The sequence below is a fragment of the Nansenia antarctica genome (genome assembly GCF_963989245.1).
Source record: "Nansenia antarctica genome assembly, chromosome: 4".
Taxonomy (NCBI): domain Eukaryota; kingdom Metazoa; phylum Chordata; class Actinopteri; order Argentiniformes; family Microstomatidae; genus Nansenia; species Nansenia antarctica.
In genome coordinates, this window is record NC_137689.1 from 66,966,380 (window position 1) to 66,987,466 (window position 21,087).

The 21,087-nt window shown below is 47.9% G+C and overlaps 2 protein-coding genes across 2 annotated transcripts in view; one reads left to right on the forward strand and one right to left on the reverse strand.

Annotated features, from left to right (window-relative positions):
* Positions 1-6,574: 6,574 nt before the first annotated feature.
* On the forward strand, positions 6,575-16,999 carry LOC308156285 (uncharacterized protein; the record flags this gene model as incomplete). The annotated part of the gene is made up of 7 exons (XM_080529630.1): positions 6,575-6,683; positions 6,994-8,730; positions 9,041-10,777; positions 11,088-12,824; positions 13,135-15,038; positions 16,432-16,527; positions 16,784-16,999. 7 exons carry the CDS (start codon positions 6,575-6,577, stop codon positions 16,997-16,999), a joined length of 7,536 nt encoding a protein of 2,511 aa, XP_080385756.1.
* Positions 17,000-20,483: 3,484 nt separating this feature from the next.
* fech (ferrochelatase) overlaps positions 20,484-21,087 on the reverse strand; it is a 13,048-nt gene continuing 12,444 nt past the window's right edge. Inside the window, exon 11 of the mRNA XM_080529943.1 lies at positions 20,484-21,087. This exon is cut by the window's right edge and continues 669 nt beyond it. The gene's annotated coding sequence lies outside the window, so the exon portion shown is untranslated.

Consider the following 21,087-nt stretch of genomic DNA (forward strand, 5'->3'; position numbering starts at 1 on the left):
GTGGACACACTGGCTAATACATTGAAGGGTCAATATTCCAAATAGAAGGTTATGAACACAAGGCTAACTGCTAACCTAGCCTTGATTGTGACAACAATTGTGTTAGAATATCCTAAAACCTGTTTTGAGACCTATATAGATGTTCATACAACTCTGATTTAGCTACAGAAACACAAGAGTAGTACACACAGCACTGGATTGGAAATGATCTGTGAACAAACCATATAGTATATGATCAACTAAGCTTCAAATTTCATGATGTCACAGAATGTACTGTGCCTGACAATCTATGCCTCTTTTAATTTCAGTTAATTGAGAAATGAAACCAAAATAACTGCTCATTATGTGACAGCATCCAGTGTCTGAAAGTACCACCAAGATTAGGTTGAAGGGATTCTAGTTCTACCCAGACTGAAGTCCCCCACACAGACAAGAACAAGAGAGCAACACCAGGGCACTACCTCAAGGTCAAATGTCACTGGTTAGCCAGTCTGATGAATAGAACAGGCCAACACCCTCCACCATTATCACCTTTGATGAATCTAATCACCGGTTCAATGGGGGAAAACATTTAGTATCAAGCTACTTTTTCAGAGCACTTGCAATCTCGCTCTCCAATGCTTTACAGAACAAAATGTCTGGAGAGCTGGGTTGGTTCCCCTGGTTACAGGTTAAGCCCACGTCCTGGACTGAGTGGTATTTTGGATGGAGACTGTCCATGCTTGTTGCAGTCTAGCTGTAGGCTTAATCTAGGTCTGAGGAACCATTCCCCTTTCTGAGGAGCCCTTTGACAACGGCTCAGACCAAAAACAAAGTGATAGCAGCATCTCATGCCAGGAAGAACTAAAGGATGACCTCCAAAATGTTTTAATTTTCTAAGCAAAAGCTTCATTCCAAAGATCAAATAAGTATGACCAAATAGCAGATGTGTGCTGTCCCCGGGTATAACACAGTATTCATTTTCTTTCAATTTCAGTGATTTGTTTGTGTTTTGCTTATGTTCAAAGGATGGATTTTTTGTTTTCATTGGTTGGAACACAGAAGGGAACTGGATGAAATTGTGGTGTTGAATCATAGTAAGCAATTGAATCATGATCAAAATGAAAGAGATATTCAGAGATCATTCTGTTCCCACCCTATGTGTAAAGAAAAAAATAAAGAAATCACAATGGTCTTATACATAATGAATCGTCCTTGTGACTCGAACACCAAAAAAAACTTATTTTGAGATGAAAACTATTGTCATGTATAATTTATACTCTTCTGTTAGATTGTTATGTCTCAAATGGAGACACTCAACTTGAAATCTTGCAGTTTTCTGCTATTAGATTCAAAGCCAGGATAGAGAGATGAGACCATTCTAAAGAAAGCCAATCTTTATGTTTTCTTTTGTTTCTTTGACTTTGAAAATTGTGTTTCAATTCAAGCATTATGAACAAAGAGATAGCAAGAATGTATTGGACCAGAATCAGCTACCAAAGAACCAATTCAACAGCTATCTCACACAAATCCACTCTGAACTGTGTCGGTGAGACCATGTCTTTTGTGATCTGTTGTTATAATACTGCGGGTGATGTTTGCCCCTCTGAGAATGTACCATTTCTGGGTATAGTGTATGAGTGTCCGACATTGAGGGAAATGATTTGCTGTTGTTGAAAACGAAGGCTGAAGATGATGAACCAGTGACAAACCAATGATAACAAACACATGTACCTTATCATTCCTAGTGGAAAACGACAACAACCAAACCAAAGAAATAGCTTTAACATTTTCTGTCATTCATGAACCTTAACATTATGTTGATAAAAATACCAAAGTTCATAAACTCTCTTTATGGTTAATATAATGTACTTGGAGCCAGACAAACAGTATATCTCTGCTGTTATACTTACTGTTACTGATAGTACACCTAGAGCTATACAGATGTTCCAATGTTAGAAAGGCCCAAGTCGATGTCCTTGCTCATCTGAATTGTTCAGTGTGTGCCAAAGCTCACATAACTTCCCCAACGCAGGCAGTTACTCTGTGAAATATTTACACAACTGAGATGGAACCATTATGACTGCATACTACTATCTGTTTGCATGCATTTCAGTACTAGTTTCCTTTCAATTTGAGCAGTGCATATTGGGTCTGAATTCTTTCTAAAGCTCTGTGTATGAACCCCTACAAACAAGGTAGGACATCAAAAATAGTATTTGCGCCTCTCATCTGTGCAATATTATTAGCTGTGTAAAAAAAAACTAGAAAAAATAAAAAAACGAAAACGTTTAAGGTAATGAAAATAACAACTAGCTGTATCAGTGTTACATGTTTCAACGACTGCATACATTTGGAGCTTTTAAATATTGTTCAAGTTGTTGATGTATTGGGCACTTTAAAACCTTCGCAGAACATCCCAGTCTTTTTATCTCAGACGATTCAGTTGTGTGTTTGTGTGCTGTTTATATTTGCTGTTTCGACATAAAAAGCTTTACATTGCGCGCATTAGTGTTTTGTCTGCATCATGCTTCCATTTTCCCCGGTACCTCTGTTTTTTTTGTTTTTATTCCCACTATCATCAAATGGTAGTGCTGTATATTCTGCTATTAATATCAAATAAACGGCTTTGATTCATTCACATTCAATATCTGCCTCCGGTCTTCATTTTCAGGATGTTGTCAGCTTGGGATGGCCTCAGAACAGTCGTCATGGTCATCTGGGAAACCACTGCATATGCATTTAATGATTCAAAGGGATAGTTTACAAAATCACATAAATATGATTTGGTTCTATAGGCCCTACCCTGAAATCAGTCTATGGAGAAGGGCAGACTTCAATCAACACCAACCATGTGTGGATACAGTATGTGGTTTTGTAATTTGGGTGAACTATCCATTTAGATCAATGTTATCCATGTGTGATCGATTTATATACCATAGGTTGGGTTAGTGGTTTGGTAAACTGAAAGTGTAGTACTGTAGTAGAACACATTAGGGTCAGGGTCACACATGCATACAGTTTTAAATACAACATCCAGCAATGAGAGACTAAGTCTTTTATCTTTGATAGAACCACAAAGGGTCAAATCTGCTGAATCATTTTTGGCAGTTTTATAAAACTCTACAACTCTAAATTATTAGATTTCAACTCCAGTAATAATCACTCCAACTCCACCTCTTTGGCTCTCCTGGTTGCTAGGGCAACACCCATCTTTTGTCTTATCTATTGACATTGGCTTTCTGTGGCCTGATAGGTCGGTCAGAGATAAGCTTTTTTAATATGTCTTTCTTTATCAAACGGATAGTACCAGCCACACATCCCCCAGCAGCAAAGTTAGCTATGAGTGGAATGTTGATGGCTCCTACCTGACAGAATAGCATCGTTGCGCAGTGTTTGAATACTTTCTATTCCTAGGGAATCATGGAATTCCTAGGGAATAGAAAGTATTCAAACACTGCGCAACGATGCTATTCTGTCAGGGCCTAAACTCTCTAAGGTGAATATAATGGTAATGTCTTATTGTTTACTTATAATTGGAATAAATAATTGGAATCTTTCCTATGACTTCAAGCATATCTTCAAGCATATCTTATTTTTTTGAGTTTTTACGTTTGGGTATTGTTTGCTCAGCAGCCACGTCTCATCACCTTGGAGTTAGTCAACAGTGAGTGAGTACGCTGGTCCACACTTGATCTATCTATGACACTACTGCGCTCTATAGGGGTTTTGATGAATGGTTCAATAGATATGCATCATATGCATATTGAACAGACTGCAAGGATGTTGTACTGATGGGAGGTGTCCGACCAATTGTGGTGGGCCGGTCTGAGACAAAAGGCAGGGCCTAATTTTTGTCCCAGTCCAGCCCTGGGCACACATCGTTTTGTTAAAAACAATTATTTCCTGAGGAAAATCCCAGAGGGAGAACCCCAGAGGGAGAACCTCAGAGCAGTGAAGGGTTCCATCCCCTCAGGTTGGCTCCACGCTTGGCGACATGAAAACCCAAGTTGGGCAGAACCTTGGTTCCATAGCGAACAGTCACTCAGAGTGAGCCGACCACATCAATTCTGGTGTCTCCATAGACACCATGACAGTGGCAGTGAGCAGAACCATTTTGGGTAAGTGTTCAGGAGAGACACACTGGTGTCTGAGTCCAACAGCAGAGGAACGCACACATCACTGAGGTCAACTGCAACAATTGCAACACCTCTGACTACATTTGATGTCAAACTGTGCTGAGCAGGATTATCTTGTCTCCATGTCATTAAGTCATATTTATGTCATGACACTCAAAGACGCTTTACAAACTGAAAAGATTGAGTAGTAATAAAAAGATATAAAAGAAATAAAAGAAAGTATAGGGGCCTAATTAAGGTAGTGCTGGGGACACATGGGAAGGGGAGGGGGAGAGGGTTAACTGGTGAAGGCAAGCTTGAAGAGGTGGGTTTTAAGGGCCACGTGTGCCACAATTACTGGCACACCTAGAAATTCTTATGAACAAAATGTAACTGAAGCATTTTTTCCATTTATATTTTACTGTCTGTTGATCAGAGAGTTTTTCTTTCAAGCAGTAATCCATGACTTCCTGTTTCACTGGGGTATTAATATGAGGTGACACAGATGCCATATTCCCATATTCATACATCAACATGGGAAAGATAAGAGAACACACAAATCGAATGAGGTAAAGCTGTGTTGATTTTGTAATGTAACAAGCATTCTGATAGGCCGATAGCGTAGGCAATAATGCGCAGTGAATCAGCAGTGTTAGGAGAGTAGAGTTAGGCAGATATCTCAATTTGGCCCAAATATCACTTAGGCAATGATGCTATGAGGCATATTGCCCTATCTCTGTTGACACTGCCCTGGATGATGCAGAAGCGCTTTTTAACTACGACACAAGTCCGTTCCAACCACCGCCAGCTACAATAACCTTTCATCACATATCACCACAGTGAAAATATCAATATTTCTTATTGGGCAGCATTTTCAAAAAAAAAAAATCTTGCACAGAACAATGGATGCAATTAAATGTTGTGTCTTTGTCCAAACCAGCATGATAAGGTAGATAAACTTTGATTCCTGTCCAGAGTCTGTGGACGATCTTAAAGTCATTTTGAAAGAAATATTAGACCATGACCAGGACAATAGGTGGCCAGCTATTTTTTACTGTGGCCCGTTTTCACTGGAGCATGAGTTCAGACATAGAGAAGGAAACATTGCCTTTGAAAACAACGTCTCCCAACTTGGTTAAAGACCAAAAGCATGACATCTTAGAGAGACTTGCATACAGTGACAAAGAGTTTGGGAAAGTAGCTGCAGCTCTAGTTTTCCAAACACCCCTGTCTGAAAGAGACTGGATCCGAGACTGGCTGGTACGGATGGAGGTTTCTCAACGAAACGGCATGTATTCAGCCTTCTGTCCGAAAGCAATTCATTCGAAAGCAAACAGGCGCGCAATACTGGGCCCAGTGCGCACGACCCTTGTCCGCTCTTTTTACGCACTGACATTTTTCACCCAAACGTGCACTTGCCTCGTATGCAATTCTTAAGTAGACATTCTTAGTTTATAAAGACATGAAGATAAAATAGCTAACGGATGTTATTGAATACTATAGCCTATTCAATATTGGGACGTAAAATATCTCTACAATATATCATTTTCCATTTCGCAAGTCACAGTAGGAACGGCGTTTTTAAAGCCCATTATGTCTGAATGTGTGGGCCAACAACATCATTTGTATAATACCTTCTTTTAAAAGCAATTTTGCTAAGACTTCTTTTACTGTAGCTAAATGTGTCCCATATAGAATTTAGGAAGTGGTTACTAAGAGTTACGAAGAATCCGAATCCATCTCTTCGATACAGCATCACAATGACAGCATCACTATACAAACACATTCTTATAACTTCTGAAGAACTCCATAATTTAGTTCTTCTTTGCTTGCGATCAAGACAGTCACACAGTGATAACCTTATATTTTGGAATATTAATTACGGACGAAAATGGACTACCATTACTTTCCAGGTGAGAATACGAAATTATAATTTAAATTGTAGTTTTAAAATGCAGTCTTGTATTGAAAATGTAAATCTTGGGGCATGGGGATATCATTGAAATATAGGTGAAATTGGCTCAAATCAAAGTATACAGTTTTTCTTGTTACCAAGCAATACAAGAAACAAATACTTTGGAGGAACAAGAGCAGAGCGGTTCTGTTACCAGCCTGGTCAACCCTGGTGAGGACCTCAAGCCTTCTGCAGTGGTTGACGCCAGCCTGCTTCTGTCTGGTGAGGAGGCCATGCCTTCTGTAGCCAGCCTGCTTCAGCCTAGCCAGGACCTGAAGCCAGCAGTGACTGACACCAGCCTGGTCAACTCAAACCAGGACCTCAAGCCTGACAAACCTGTAAGCAGTGCTCCTACTGTCCCTCTCTGGTACACTGTTGTACTGTTATTCTAATTTTTGATCTTTATTATCTTTATTAATACTTTATTCATTTATTTTACAACCAGTCACTGGAATGTCCAGTTCATACCAGCCTGGTCACCAGCCTCCAATCCGGAGCCTCAGATGTGGCAGGCCATGACAGCATGGTGTGGGAGCCCATGTTTAAAATGGACTCAGCTACTCTTCAACTCCTGCTAGAGATAGAAGAGGAACAAGAGCAGAGCGGTTCTGTTACCAGCCTGGTCAACCCTGGTGAGGACCTCATGCCTATAATTTAAATTGTAGTTTTAAAATGCAGTCTTGTATTGAAAATGTAAACCTTGGTGCATGGGGATATCATTGAAATATAGGTGAAATTGGCTCAAATCACATACTGTTTTTCTTGTTTCCAAGCAATTCAAGAAACAAATACTGTTATATATCTAATTCATTGGTGTAGGGTTTATTATTAATGGCTTTTAAAATACTTTATGTAGTTTTTAAGAGTTCTGAGAGGGGGAAAGGATATGTTTGTTGTCAAATATTGTTGTCTTCAGAGACAAAAATCTGTTGTGATCCTCAGCCCCCATTCTGGCCACCAGCCTCCAATCCAATTATGAACTGGGTAGCCTGGTACCGATTAAACGGACCTTACAGACCATCGACTACCAGAACCAGGCCAACAAGGAGTCAGAGGAACCCAGCACCAAGCGTGTCCGTCCTCTACGCAGGGTGACGTCCTTAGCCAACATCTTCTCTCCCAGGAATGGGGCCGTCCGGCGGTTCGGACAGACCATCCAGTCCATGTCCTTCCGGGGCGATGGTGGCAAGTCTCCGAGCGCGGCGGCCCCCCAGAAGCCCTGTAGCAAAGCCTCGGCGGCCCCGACCCCACCCCCAAGCAAGGCCGCGGCCCCCACCCCCCCCAAGCGCAGGAACAGCACGCTGTGGTCCGAGACGCTGGACGTCAGCCAGAAGGGAACCTTCTCCACCAAGGAGATCAAGAGGCAGGAGGCCATATTTGAGCTGTCTCGCGGAGAAAAGTACTTGATTGAGGATCTCCAACTCGCACGCAAGGCGTACCACCACCCCATGCTGAAGCTGTCCATCATGTCGGAGGAGGAGCTGAGCCAGATCTTCGGGGAGCTGGACGCCTACATCCCGCTGCACGAGGACCTGCTGGCCCAGCTGGGCCGGGCCACGCGCCCTGACGGGACCGTGGGGGAGGTCGGGCAGATCGTAGTCAGCTGGCTCCCAGGGATGAATGCGTACAGGGAGTACTGCAGTAACCAGCTTGCGGCCAAGGCTCTGCTGGACAAGAAGAAGCAGGACCACCGGGTGCAGGACTTCCTGCAGCGCTGTCTGGAGTCGCCCTTCAGCAGGAAGTTGGACCTCTGGAGCTTCCTGGACATCCCGCGCTCCCGCCTGGTCAAGTACCCGCTTCTGCTGAAGGAGATCCTCAGACACACGCCGGCCGACCACCCAGACACCCTCCTCCTGGAGCAGGCGATCAGCATCATCCAGGGCGTGCTGTCAGACATCAACAGCAGGAAGGGGGAGTCTGAGTGCCGCTTCTACTCCGCCCAGCTGGAGTACCTGGAGGAGAGGCAGAGGCACCCCCGCATCCCACAATGCAACAGTCTGCTCTGCCACGGAGAGCTCCGGAACAAGAGCGGCACGAAGCTACACGTGTTCCTGTTCAACGAGGTTCTGGTGATGACGCGGCCGGTGACCAGGAACGAGCGGCAGGTGTTCCAGGTGTACCACCAGCCCATCGCGGTCCAGGAGCTGGTCCTGGACGACCTGCAGGACGGGGACGTCAGGATGGGGGGGTCCTTCAGAGGGGCCTTCAGCAACGCAGACAAAGCCAAGAACATCTTCCGGGTGCGTTTCCAGGACCCGTCCCAGGGTCAGTCTCACACCCTCCAGGGGAACGACGTCTTCCACAAGCAGCAGTGGCTCAACTGCCTCCGCTCAGCTATCTCCGTCCTCCAGCCCGACCCCCCCTCCCCCCCGGCCTCCCCCACCGCCTCCTCCCCCGCCTCCCCCTCTGACGACCACCACTGCCGATCCTCCTCCGGCATTGTGCACATGGAGGAGGTGGACGAGAACACGCCCACCCGTGGGGACGAGACCCCAAGCACGCCGTCGCCATCACATGCTTGGGGTCCCTGGTCACAATCCGGAGCCTCAGATGTGGCAGGCCTTGACAGCATGGTGTGGGAGCCCATGTTTAAAATGGACTCAGCTACTCTTCAACTCCTGCCAGAGATAGAAGAGGAACAAGAGCAGAGCGGTTCTGTTACCAGCCTGGTCAACCCTGGTGAGGACCTCATGCCTATAATTTAAATTGTAGTTTTAAAATGCAGTCTTGTATTGAAAATGTAAACCTTGGTGCATGGGGATATCATTGAAATATAGGTGAAATTGGCTCAAATCACATACTGTTTTTCTTGTTTCCAAGCAATTCAAGAAACAAATACTGTTATATATCTAATTCATTGGTGTAGGGTTTAATATTAATGGCTTTTAAAATACTTTATGTAGTTTTTAAGAGTTCTGAGAGGGGGAAAGGATATGTTTGTTGTCAAATATTGTTGTCTTCAGAGACAAAAATCTGTTGTGATCCTCAGCCCCCATTCTGGCCACCAGCCTCCAATCCAATTATGAACTGGGTAGCCTGGTACCGATTAAACGGACCTTACAGACCATCGACTACCAGAACCAGGCCAACAAGGAGTCAGAGGAACCCAGCACCAAGCGTGTCCGTCCTCTACGCAGGGTGACGTCCTTAGCCAACATCTTCTCTCCCAGGAATGGGGCCGTCCGGCGGTTCGGACAGACCATCCAGTCCATGTCCTTCCGGGGCGATGGTGGCAAGTCTCCGAGCGCGGCGGCCCCCCAGAAGCCCTGTAGCAAAGCCTCGGCGGCCCCGACCCCACCCCCAAGCAAGGCCGCGGCCCCCACCCCCCCCAAGCGCAGGAACAGCACGCTGTGGTCCGAGACGCTGGACGTCAGCCAGAAGGGAACCTTCTCCACCAAGGAGATCAAGAGGCAGGAGGCCATATTTGAGCTGTCTCGCGGAGAAAAGTACTTGATTGAGGATCTCCAACTCGCACGCAAGGCGTACCACCACCCCATGCTGAAGCTGTCCATCATGTCGGAGGAGGAGCTGAGCCAGATCTTCGGGGAGCTGGACGCCTACATCCCGCTGCACGAGGACCTGCTGGCCCAGCTGGGCCGGGCCACGCGCCCTGACGGGACCGTGGGGGAGGTCGGGCAGATCGTAGTCAGCTGGCTCCCAGGGATGAATGCGTACAGGGAGTACTGCAGTAACCAGCTTGCGGCCAAGGCTCTGCTGGACAAGAAGAAGCAGGACCACCGGGTGCAGGACTTCCTGCAGCGCTGTCTGGAGTCGCCCTTCAGCAGGAAGTTGGACCTCTGGAGCTTCCTGGACATCCCGCGCTCCCGCCTGGTCAAGTACCCGCTTCTGCTGAAGGAGATCCTCAGACACACGCCGGCCGACCACCCAGACACCCTCCTCCTGGAGCAGGCGATCAGCATCATCCAGGGCGTGCTGTCAGACATCAACAGCAGGAAGGGGGAGTCTGAGTGCCGCTTCTACTCCGCCCAGCTGGAGTACCTGGAGGAGAGGCAGAGGCACCCCCGCATCCCACAATGCAACAGTCTGCTCTGCCACGGAGAGCTCCGGAACAAGAGCGGCACGAAGCTACACGTGTTCCTGTTCAACGAGGTTCTGGTGATGACGCGGCCGGTGACCAGGAACGAGCGGCAGGTGTTCCAGGTGTACCACCAGCCCATCGCGGTCCAGGAGCTGGTCCTGGACGACCTGCAGGACGGGGACGTCAGGATGGGGGGGTCCTTCAGAGGGGCCTTCAGCAACGCAGACAAAGCCAAGAACATCTTCCGGGTGCGTTTCCAGGACCCGTCCCAGGGTCAGTCTCACACCCTCCAGGGGAACGACGTCTTCCACAAGCAGCAGTGGCTCAACTGCCTCCGCTCAGCTATCTCCGTCCTCCAGCCCGACCCCCCCTCCCCCCCGGCCTCCCCCACCGCCTCCTCCCCCGCCTCCCCCTCTGACGACCACCACTGCCGATCCTCCTCCGGCATTGTGCACATGGAGGAGGTGGACGAGAACACGCCCACCCGTGGGGACGAGACCCCAAGCACGCCGTCGCCATCACATGCTTGGGGTCCCTGGTCACAATCCGGAGCCTCAGATGTGGCAGGCCTTGACAGCATGGTGTGGGAGCCCATGTTTAAAATGGACTCAGCTACTCTTCAACTCCTGCCAGAGATAGAAGAGGAACAAGAGCAGAGCGGTTCTGTTACCAGCCTGGTCAACCCTGGTGAGGACCTCATGCCTATAATTTAAATTGTAGTTTTAAAATGCAGTCTTGTATTGAAAATGTAAACCTTGGTGCATGGGGATATCATTGAAATATAGGTGAAATTGGCTCAAATCACATACTGTTTTTCTTGTTTCCAAGCAATTCAAGAAACAAATACTGTTATATATCTAATTCATTGGTGTAGGGTTTAATATTAATGGCTTTTAAAATACTTTATGTAGTTTTTAAGAGTTCTGAGAGGGGGAAAGGATATGTTTGTTGTCAAATATTGTTGTCTTCAGAGACAAAAATCTGTTGTGATCCTCAGCCCCCATTCTGGCCACCAGCCTCCAATCCAATTATGAACTGGGTAGCCTGGTACCGATTAAACGGACCTTACAGACCATCGACTACCAGAACCAGGCCAACAAGGAGTCAGAGGAACCCAGCACCAAGCGTGTCCGTCCTCTACGCAGGGTGACGTCCTTAGCCAACATCTTCTCTCCCAGGAATGGGGCCGTCCGGCGGTTCGGACAGACCATCCAGTCCATGTCCTTCCGGGGCGATGGTGGCAAGTCTCCGAGCGCGGCGGCCCCCCAGAAGCCCTGTAGCAAAGCCTCGGCGGCCCCGACCCCACCCCCAAGCAAGGCCGCGGCCCCCACCCCCCCCAAGCGCAGGAACAGCACGCTGTGGTCCGAGACGCTGGACGTCAGCCAGAAGGGAACCTTCTCCACCAAGGAGATCAAGAGGCAGGAGGCCATATTTGAGCTGTCTCGCGGAGAAAAGTACTTGATTGAGGATCTCCAACTCGCACGCAAGGCGTACCACCACCCCATGCTGAAGCTGTCCATCATGTCGGAGGAGGAGCTGAGCCAGATCTTCGGGGAGCTGGACGCCTACATCCCGCTGCACGAGGACCTGCTGGCCCAGCTGGGCCGGGCCACGCGCCCTGACGGGACCGTGGGGGAGGTCGGGCAGATCGTAGTCAGCTGGCTCCCAGGGATGAATGCGTACAGGGAGTACTGCAGTAACCAGCTTGCGGCCAAGGCTCTGCTGGACAAGAAGAAGCAGGACCACCGGGTGCAGGACTTCCTGCAGCGCTGTCTGGAGTCGCCCTTCAGCAGGAAGTTGGACCTCTGGAGCTTCCTGGACATCCCGCGCTCCCGCCTGGTCAAGTACCCGCTTCTGCTGAAGGAGATCCTCAGACACACGCCGGCCGACCACCCAGACACCCTCCTCCTGGAGCAGGCGATCAGCATCATCCAGGGCGTGCTGTCAGACATCAACAGCAGGAAGGGGGAGTCTGAGTGCCGCTTCTACTCCGCCCAGCTGGAGTACCTGGAGGAGAGGCAGAGGCACCCCCGCATCCCACAATGCAACAGTCTGCTCTGCCACGGAGAGCTCCGGAACAAGAGCGGCACGAAGCTACACGTGTTCCTGTTCAACGAGGTTCTGGTGATGACGCGGCCGGTGACCAGGAACGAGCGGCAGGTGTTCCAGGTGTACCACCAGCCCATCGCGGTCCAGGAGCTGGTCCTGGACGACCTGCAGGACGGGGACGTCAGGATGGGGGGGTCCTTCAGAGGGGCCTTCAGCAACGCAGACAAAGCCAAGAACATCTTCCGGGTGCGTTTCCAGGACCCGTCCCAGGGTCAGTCTCACACCCTCCAGGGGAACGACGTCTTCCACAAGCAGCAGTGGCTCAACTGCCTCCGCTCAGCTATCTCCGTCCTCCAGCCCGACCCCCCCTCCCCCCCGGCCTCCCCCACCGCCTCCTCCCCCGCCTCCCCCTCTGACGACCACCACTGCCGATCCTCCTCCGGCATTGTGCACATGGAGGAGGTGGACGAGAACACGCCCACCCGTGGGGACGAGACCCCAAGCACGCCGTCGCCATCACATGCTTGGGGTCCCTGGTCACAATCCGGAGCCTCAGATGTGGCAGGCCTTGACAGCATGGTGTGGGAGCCCATGTTTAAAATGGACTCAGCTACTCTTCAACTCCTGCCAGAGATAGAAGAGGAACAAGAGCAGAGCGGTTCTGTTACCAGCCTGGTCAACCCTGGTGAGGACCTCATGCCTATAATTTAAATTGTAGTTTTAAAATGCAGTCTTGTATTGAAAATGTAAACCTTGGTGCATGGGGATATCATTGAAATATAGGTGAAATTGGCTCAAATCACATACTGTTTTTCTTGTTTCCAAGCAATTCAAGAAACAAATACTGTTATATATCTAATTCATTGGTGTAGGGTTTAATATTAATGGCTTTTAAAATACTTTATGTAGTTTTTAAGAGTTCTGAGAGGGGGAAAGGATATGTTTGTTGTCAAATATTGTTGTCTTCAGAGACAAAAATCTGTTGTGATCCTCAGCCCCCATTCTGGCCACCAGCCTCCAATCCAATTATGAACTGGGTAGCCTGGTACCGATTAAACGGACCTTACAGACCATCGACTACCAGAACCAGGCCAACAAGGAGTCAGAGGAACCCAGCACCAAGCGTGTCCGTCCTCTACGCAGGGTGACGTCCTTAGCCAACATCTTCTCTCCCAGGAATGGGGCCGTCCGGCGGTTCGGACAGACCATCCAGTCCATGTCCTTCCGGGGCGATGGTGGCAAGTCTCCGAGCGCGGCGGCCCCCCAGAAGCCCTGTAGCAAAGCCTCGGCGGCCCCGACCCCACCCCCAAGCAAGGCCGCGGCCCCCACCCCCCCCAAGCGCAGGAACAGCACGCTGTGGTCCGAGACGCTGGACGTCAGCCAGAAGGGAACCTTCTCCACCAAGGAGATCAAGAGGCAGGAGGCCATATTTGAGCTGTCTCGCGGAGAAAAGTACTTGATTGAAGATCTCCAACTCGCACGCAAGGCGTACCACCACCCCATGCTGAAGCTGTCCATCATGTCGGAGGAGGAGCTGAGCCAGATCTTCGGGGAGCTGGACGCCTACATCCCGCTGCACGAGGACCTGCTGGCCCAGCTGGGCCGGGCCACGCGCCCTGACGGGACCGTGGGGGAGGTCGAGCAGATCGTAGTCAGCTGGCTCCCAGGGATGAATGCGTACAGGGAGTACTGCAGTAACCAGCTTGCGGCCAAGGCTCTGCTGGACAAGAAGAAGCAGGACCACCGGGTGCAGGACTTCCTGCAGCGCTGTCTGGAGTCGCCCTTCAGCAGGAAGTTGGACCTCTGGAGCTTCCTGGACATCCCGCGCTCCCGCCTGGTCAAGTACCCGCTTCTGCTGAAGGAGATCCTCAGACACACGCCGGCCGACCACCCAGACACCCTCCTCCTGGAGCAGGCGATCAGCATCATCCAGGGCGTGCTGTCAGACATCAACAGCAGGAAGGGGGAGTCTGAGTGCCGCTTCTACTCCGCCCAGCTGGAGTACCTGGAGGAGAGGCAGAGGCACCCCCGCATCCCACAATGCAACAGTCTGCTCTGCCACGGAGAGCTCCGGAACAAGAGCGGCACGAAGCTACACGTGTTCCTGTTCAACGAGGTTCTGGTGATGACGCGGCCGGTGACCAGGAACGAGCGGCAGGTGTTCCAGGTGTACCACCAGCCCATCGCGGTCCAGGAGCTGGTCCTGGACGACCTGCAGGACGGGGACGTCAGGATGGGGGGGTCCTTCAGAGGGGCCTTCAGCAACGCAGACAAAGCCAAGAACATCTTCCGGGTGCGTTTCCAGGACCCGTCCCAGGGTCAGTCTCACACCCTCCAGGGGAACGACGTCTTCCACAAGCAGCAGTGGCTCAACTGCCTCCGCTCAGCTATCTCCGTCCTCCAGCCCGACCCCCCCTCCCCCCCGGCCTCCCCCACCGCCTCCTCCCCCGCCTCCCCCTCTGACGACCACCACTGCCGATCCTCCTCCGGCATTGTGCACATGGAGGAGGTGGACGAGAACACGCCCACCCGTGGGGACGAGACCCCAAGCACGCCGTCGCCATCACATGCTTGGGGTCCCTGGTCACAATCCGGAGCCTCAGATGTGGCAGGCCTTGACAGCATGGTGTGGGAGCCCATGTTTAAAATGGACTCAGCTACTCTTCAACTCCTGCCAGAGATAGAAGAGGAACAAGAGCAGAGCGGTTCTGTTACCAGCCTGGTCAACCCTGGTGAGGACCTCAAGCCTTCTGCAGTGGTTGACGCCAGCCTGCTTCTGTCTGGTGAGGAGGCCATGCCTTCTGTAGCCAGCCTGCTTCAGCCTAGCCAGGACCTGAAGCCAGCAGTGACTGACACCAGCCTGGTCAACTCAAACCAGGACCTCAAGCCTGACAAACCTGTAAGCAGTGCTCCTACTGTCCCTCTCTGGTACACTGTTGTACTGTTATTCTCATTTTTGATCTTTATTATCTTTATTAATACTTTATTCATTTATTTTACAACCAGTCACTGGAATGTCCAGTTCATACCAGCCTGGTCCACCCTGGTGAGGACCTCAAGCCTTCTGCAGTGGTTGACGCCAGCCTGCTTCTGTCTAGTGAGGAGATCATGTCTTCTGTAGCCAGCCTGCTTCTGTCTGGTGAGGAGGTCATGTCTTCTGTAGCCAGCCTGCTTCTGTCTGGTGAGGAGGTCATGTCTTCTGTAGCCAGCCTGCTTCAGCCTATTCCAGACCTGAAGCCAGCAGTGACTGAAACCAGCCTGGTCAACTCAAACCAGGACCTCAAGCCTGACAAACCTGTAAGCAGTGCTCCTACTGTCCCTCTCTGTTGTACTGTTATTCTCATTTTAGATCTTTATTATCTTTATTAATACTTTATTCATGTATTTTACAACCAGTCACTGGAATGTCCAGTTCATAGCTGTTCTGTAAAGGTTTTTTTCTGCATTGTCTTTCTAAGGTCATGGCCACCCTAAAGCCTACAATGATAGACATTAGCCTTCTCCAGGCAAGTGAGGATATCCAGTCCAATGCATTCCTCAGCCTGCTTCAGCCTAACCAGGACATCAAGCCTGCTGTAGTGATTGACACCAGCCTGGTAAAGTCTCCTATGGTGAAAGGGAAGAAGAAAGGATGTGGATGGTTCTGTGGTCTTTGGAGAGCCATTAGAAGGGGTCGAGGAAAAGACAAACCTGTAAGCAGTTTTTTGTTTTGTTCAGGTTGTTTGTTATTGTCTTGTAACACTGTTATACAGACTGTTATTGTCTGTTACACTGTTGTACTGTTTAATCTCATCATCTTGTTTTGTCATGTAGTGATGACAGAACGTTTTGTAAACAATGTCATTTGTCAAATTAAGAGACAGCAAAGACAGCTTTTCCTCAGACGAGAGTATTAGAAAGACAGATGGCGAGCACAACATAGTTAGTGCCTAAAGAAATTGCAACTGCTGCAATTTGGCAACATTTTGGGTTCCGACTGAATGACAAGGGAGACCCAACAAATCTTGACACGGCTGTGTGCAGGTTTTGTGATTTGATCACAAATCAATCCATGTGATTTTTAATCCCGTGGTAATACTGTATACCGCAGTTAAACTTGGGGAAGGTTTAACGGTGTCAAAAATGTGATACCGTCCAACCCTAGTCAAGGCATCAATTACTTAAACTGATCAGAGCTCCATATTTCCCTCACCTTCAGCCTTTGTTTTTACCTGGGTATAGTTGTATGTCTTGCTCTATTACTGTGGTGTCCAAGATCTTAGACAAACTATGTATGTTTCTCCCATGTGTAGGCCACCCTGGCAGACTACGCTCCAACCGTCTCTCCCATGATCCCGGCATTAGTGGTGGACTGTGTCAAGGAGATTGAACACAGGGGGATGCACGAGGTCAGTCGTCATTTTAACCAGTCATCAAATGGTTAATAGGAACATAGATGGGCTTTACAAATGTCAGCACAATTGACATATCTGACTAACATTGTCAATGCATCGTTGTTGCATAGATATTATAGCTCTTTTCCCCTTACTCTTTGGCATTCCCTTTCATACAGAATCAACTTTATTTCAATGTGTATCAGTGTATTCAGTGTATTCACTAAATCACACTCTTCTTTTTGTTTCTCTTTCATCGCCTCGTCCCCAGACGGGTCTGTACCGTGTTTCGGGCGCCGAGCGTACGGTGAAGAAGCTGAAGGAGAAGTTCCTGAGGACAAAGACGGTGCCGCCCCTCTGCAAGGTGGAGGACATCAACTCCATCACAGGTCTCCTCAAACACTTCCTGAGGAAACTGCCAGAGCCACTGCTCACCTTCCGCCTCAACCGCACCTTCATGGAGGCAGCAGGTTGGTCCATACCATAGTAGTTACCGCCTAAGCACATGTGCATGCATGTTCCATTGCAAACATAGTGGGTTTTCCTTTCATTTTTGTAACCCTTTGGTAGAGCTTTGTGGAAACGTGCAGAACTTATCGTGGCCTTGTACTATCGTTATTGCATGCAAGTTAAATTAATTCCACTCCTTGCCCACAGAAATCAAAGATGATGACAATAGCCTTGCAATGATATACCAGACCATCAGTGAGCTGCCTCAACCCAACAGAGACACTCTGGCCTTTTTGATGATCCACCTTAAGAGGTCAGCATTTTCCCTCATGGTCACTCCATGTTCTGCTTTTAGGAACAAAGTTGTTTTTTATCTTATTTTGTAAATGGTTAAACTCACAGCCGAAACTTCTACTCCTTGCAGGGTGGCCCAGTGTGTAGTTGACACAAAGATGGATGTCACCAACCTAGCCCACGTGTTCGGGCCCACCTTGGTTGGCCATGCCGTCTCAGATCCCGATCCAATGACTATTTTGCAAGACACCAATAGGCAGCCACGGGTATGGATGAAGTCATATCATATAGATATTAGACATGTGCCAGACATGGGTAAAATGCATGCCAAAGAGTTGAGTTCCGGTTGGAATAGTAAAAAAAAGTGCTAGTATTTGACATGATTTTGATCCAGGTCTGAAATATTTGCCGTCAGCTGAATTTAAGGCATTGTACTTCTGCTAAAGAAGTTTACCTTCTACCTTTTAACAGATGTTTATTATGGATTACACCCATACAACACTCTATGCATATACTGTAGAGTATATTATATCATTATCATAATGACTTGTCAGGACCTACAGTGGATTTGTGTAATCTTTCGAAGAAAAAAACATTTTATTTTTTCTATATCACCTATCCCAGACCAGGGGTCCAAGAGAATCAGAATCAGAATTTATCAACAGCTAGATTTGATAAAACATGGGGTCGTTTCAATTGACACCCAATAAGCAATAATCACCTTTATCCTAGTATCTGGTTGGGATAATCTATCTACATGTATGGTGAAGTGTAACCCAATGTTTGTTTCTTATTTTATTTTATTTCTTTATTTCTCCTGTATAATCCTTGTCCTAATTATACAATCAATGTGTTTTCAATTGGCCATGTGTCCTAGCTATTTTTATTTTATTTTTGTGTGTGTGATTTATTTACTGTAGTCTACGTTCAATAGACTTCTATTTTGACTACATATATGTAGGTATGTGCAATATGTCTAGCGTATATACAGTATGTACAGTTTGACCTACTGCTGATTTTGTACTGTCATGAAAACTTCAATAAACAAAGTTGTGAAAAAGAAAAAAAGAATGTCTTTGTACAGCATCTTGTACAGAATCTAATGTACAGGTAAAATTCATAGGTTCAGGTTCTTGTTGGTTCTGACATGCCCGGTGGCAGGTGGGCCGCCAAGGTTTAGGCCGTTGAATATCAAAAAAAAGGAGGCAGCGGCTCATAGGTTCATTTTCTATACGGACACTGGCCCGGTCCAATCACATGCTTAAGCCCAAGCCTCTTATGCTGTAAAGAAGTGGTTGTTATATGTCGTGAATAACTTGGGCAATTAGGAAATATACACTCTGGCCAGAGCATTCAACTATATTGGCTCTTTGTGTCTGTCTCTGCAAGTCAGCAACCATAGCCCCTTGGTAAAGAAAGTAATTGAAACCATTTTTCTCAAATTATTACCCACACTATAGAGGTAATTACCATGCAACCACCCATCCATTTTATCTGACATTTAAAGACTGCATTGGATGATTTCACCTTGAAGCACAAGTGTCCTCCTCATTTTCCAAAAATGACTACTACCAATGCTAGTCGATCCCTCATCTCAGTTTACTTGACTTGAAGGATTGTAAACCAAAAGGCATAACACAACTAAATACGCATCAAAACTGCATCAAACGTTTATTTTCAAAGAACACAGAATACATTACCGTACATATGTACAGGATATATTTGTACATAACATTCTCAGTATTGAGGAATTGAACAAATGTCCGTCCTGTCTTTTCTACTACTTCAGTGTAATGACCCTTAACCAACACTCCTCTACCTGGCTATGTATGCAGCGAAAGAGAGGTTCACATGAGGCAACCTGGCTCAGCCCTTCAGAACTTTGACCTGGCAACCTGGCTCAGCCCTTCAGAACTTTGACCTGGCAACCTGGCTCAGCCCTTCAGAACTTTGACCTGGCAACCTGGCTCAGCCCTTCAGAACTTTGACCTGGCAACCTGGCTCAGCTCTTCAGAACTCTGACCTGGCAACCTGGCTCAGCCCTTCACAACTGAAAACTCACAAGAAACCTCACTCACAGCGAAAGCAGTTCAATTGGAGGCTGTTCCAATTGTAATAATAAAAAATAAAAAAAGTAAGATAGATCAAACAGATACAGTAAGTAGGCCATCTTAAACAGAGCTGTATTGGCATATGGTTAGAATGTGGATGGTTTTGCTGGACATCCATCCAACATTCAAGTTGGAAGATTACAGTACATATCACAGTATCATCGCAGAGAGAAATTCCAGTGGTTGAAACCCATTCAAAACAGCACAGAAGGGGACAGGACAAGTGCTTATTATGAATGGAGCACAAAGGTTGTTGAATGAAGAATGGATCATTCAGATATGATAAACCATCACAGGTAAACTTGATCTGACATCTCCCTTTTACTCTTCTCCTTCTCAATCACATCTCTATTGTTCCCCCTGTTCCTCTCATCTCCATCCTCTCTCTACCTCTCTCTCCACCACCTGCCCTGCCAGGCAGTCACTCCACAGTGTCCTGGACACTCGTTCATTCTCTCATCTCATTCTGCCTTGCCTGCCCCCCCCCACACCCACACCCCAGCCAACCAGCCAGCCAGCACACGCCTCCCCCTCCCCCCCTTTCCTCCACCCGCTCACACCCCCACTCCTTCTCTCTCTCACGCTCAAGAAATCAATCGGAGGGCTCTCAATTAGAGGTCACACGGTGCAAGACCGCCGAGCGTCCCCAGCTTTTCAATTACCAGCAAGCTCCCACTGCAGCCTCACACTTCCTCAACCTCCTCCCTCCCTCCCTCCCTCCCTCCAGCCCAACCCCCTATCCTGGCCGCGTCGTGGAAAGGAGAAAGGAGGAGCACAGGCCCTGAACAGCACTGTGGGGTTATTTGGTCCTGGACATCCAATCTCTTTCAGCTTAATCAACAGCAGTGGAGGTGATTGGGACACCGTGGGGGAGGATGGGGGGAGGATGGAGGGGGAAAGGTAGGAGGACGGAGGGGGAGGGAAATAGGACAAAAACAATGAAGATTCCAACATAGCTAGGAAGACTGGCTGTCCCCGGATGAAATGATGCAAATGTTGTTGTTGTTTTTTTGTTTGTTGCCCATTGTTTATTGTGAAGGAAAGACTTAAGTAGACTTAATCATGCTGTGCTTCAGTAAAAATATAAAACATACATTTTGAACAGCTGAGCCAGCAAAGTTCTGACACACGGAAATAAATAAAGAACTTCAAAACCAAACGGACAGTTGAAGTGAAGTGGCATCTCGCACTATGTACATAGAAACTCTTACAACACTTCGCATACACATACAGACGCACGCACACGCACCCACGCACGCACACACGCACACACTTTCAGCCTTTTAATTTTAAGATTCTTCCGACATGATTTTCAGATGGGTTAAATAAATGAGAAACCAGGTTATAGCACATTTTGGTTAATGATATAGGTGTATAAAGCACAAGTTAGTAAGTAAGTCCTTAGTAGAGTGTTATCGAGAGCCAGTGCGAAGGCACGTCATGTTTTGTTTTATATATATATATATATAAATATATATATACGCAGGGCAAGAAAAGCATTAGCAAACACTAACGCTAAACATCAGTGTGAGCGGTTAAAGGTTATAGTGCATTCATCAACTCAGATAAGGTGGGAGATAGAGCTGGTGGAAGGATATAGGAGGGTTGTTGTTAACGCTGGAGAAGCTGCATCCAGCTATATCAGTCTAGCACTGCCTCTGAGGTAAATGGTTCTGGATGAGGCGAGAGATAGCTTAGCATAGCGTGACTTTCAGAGCTT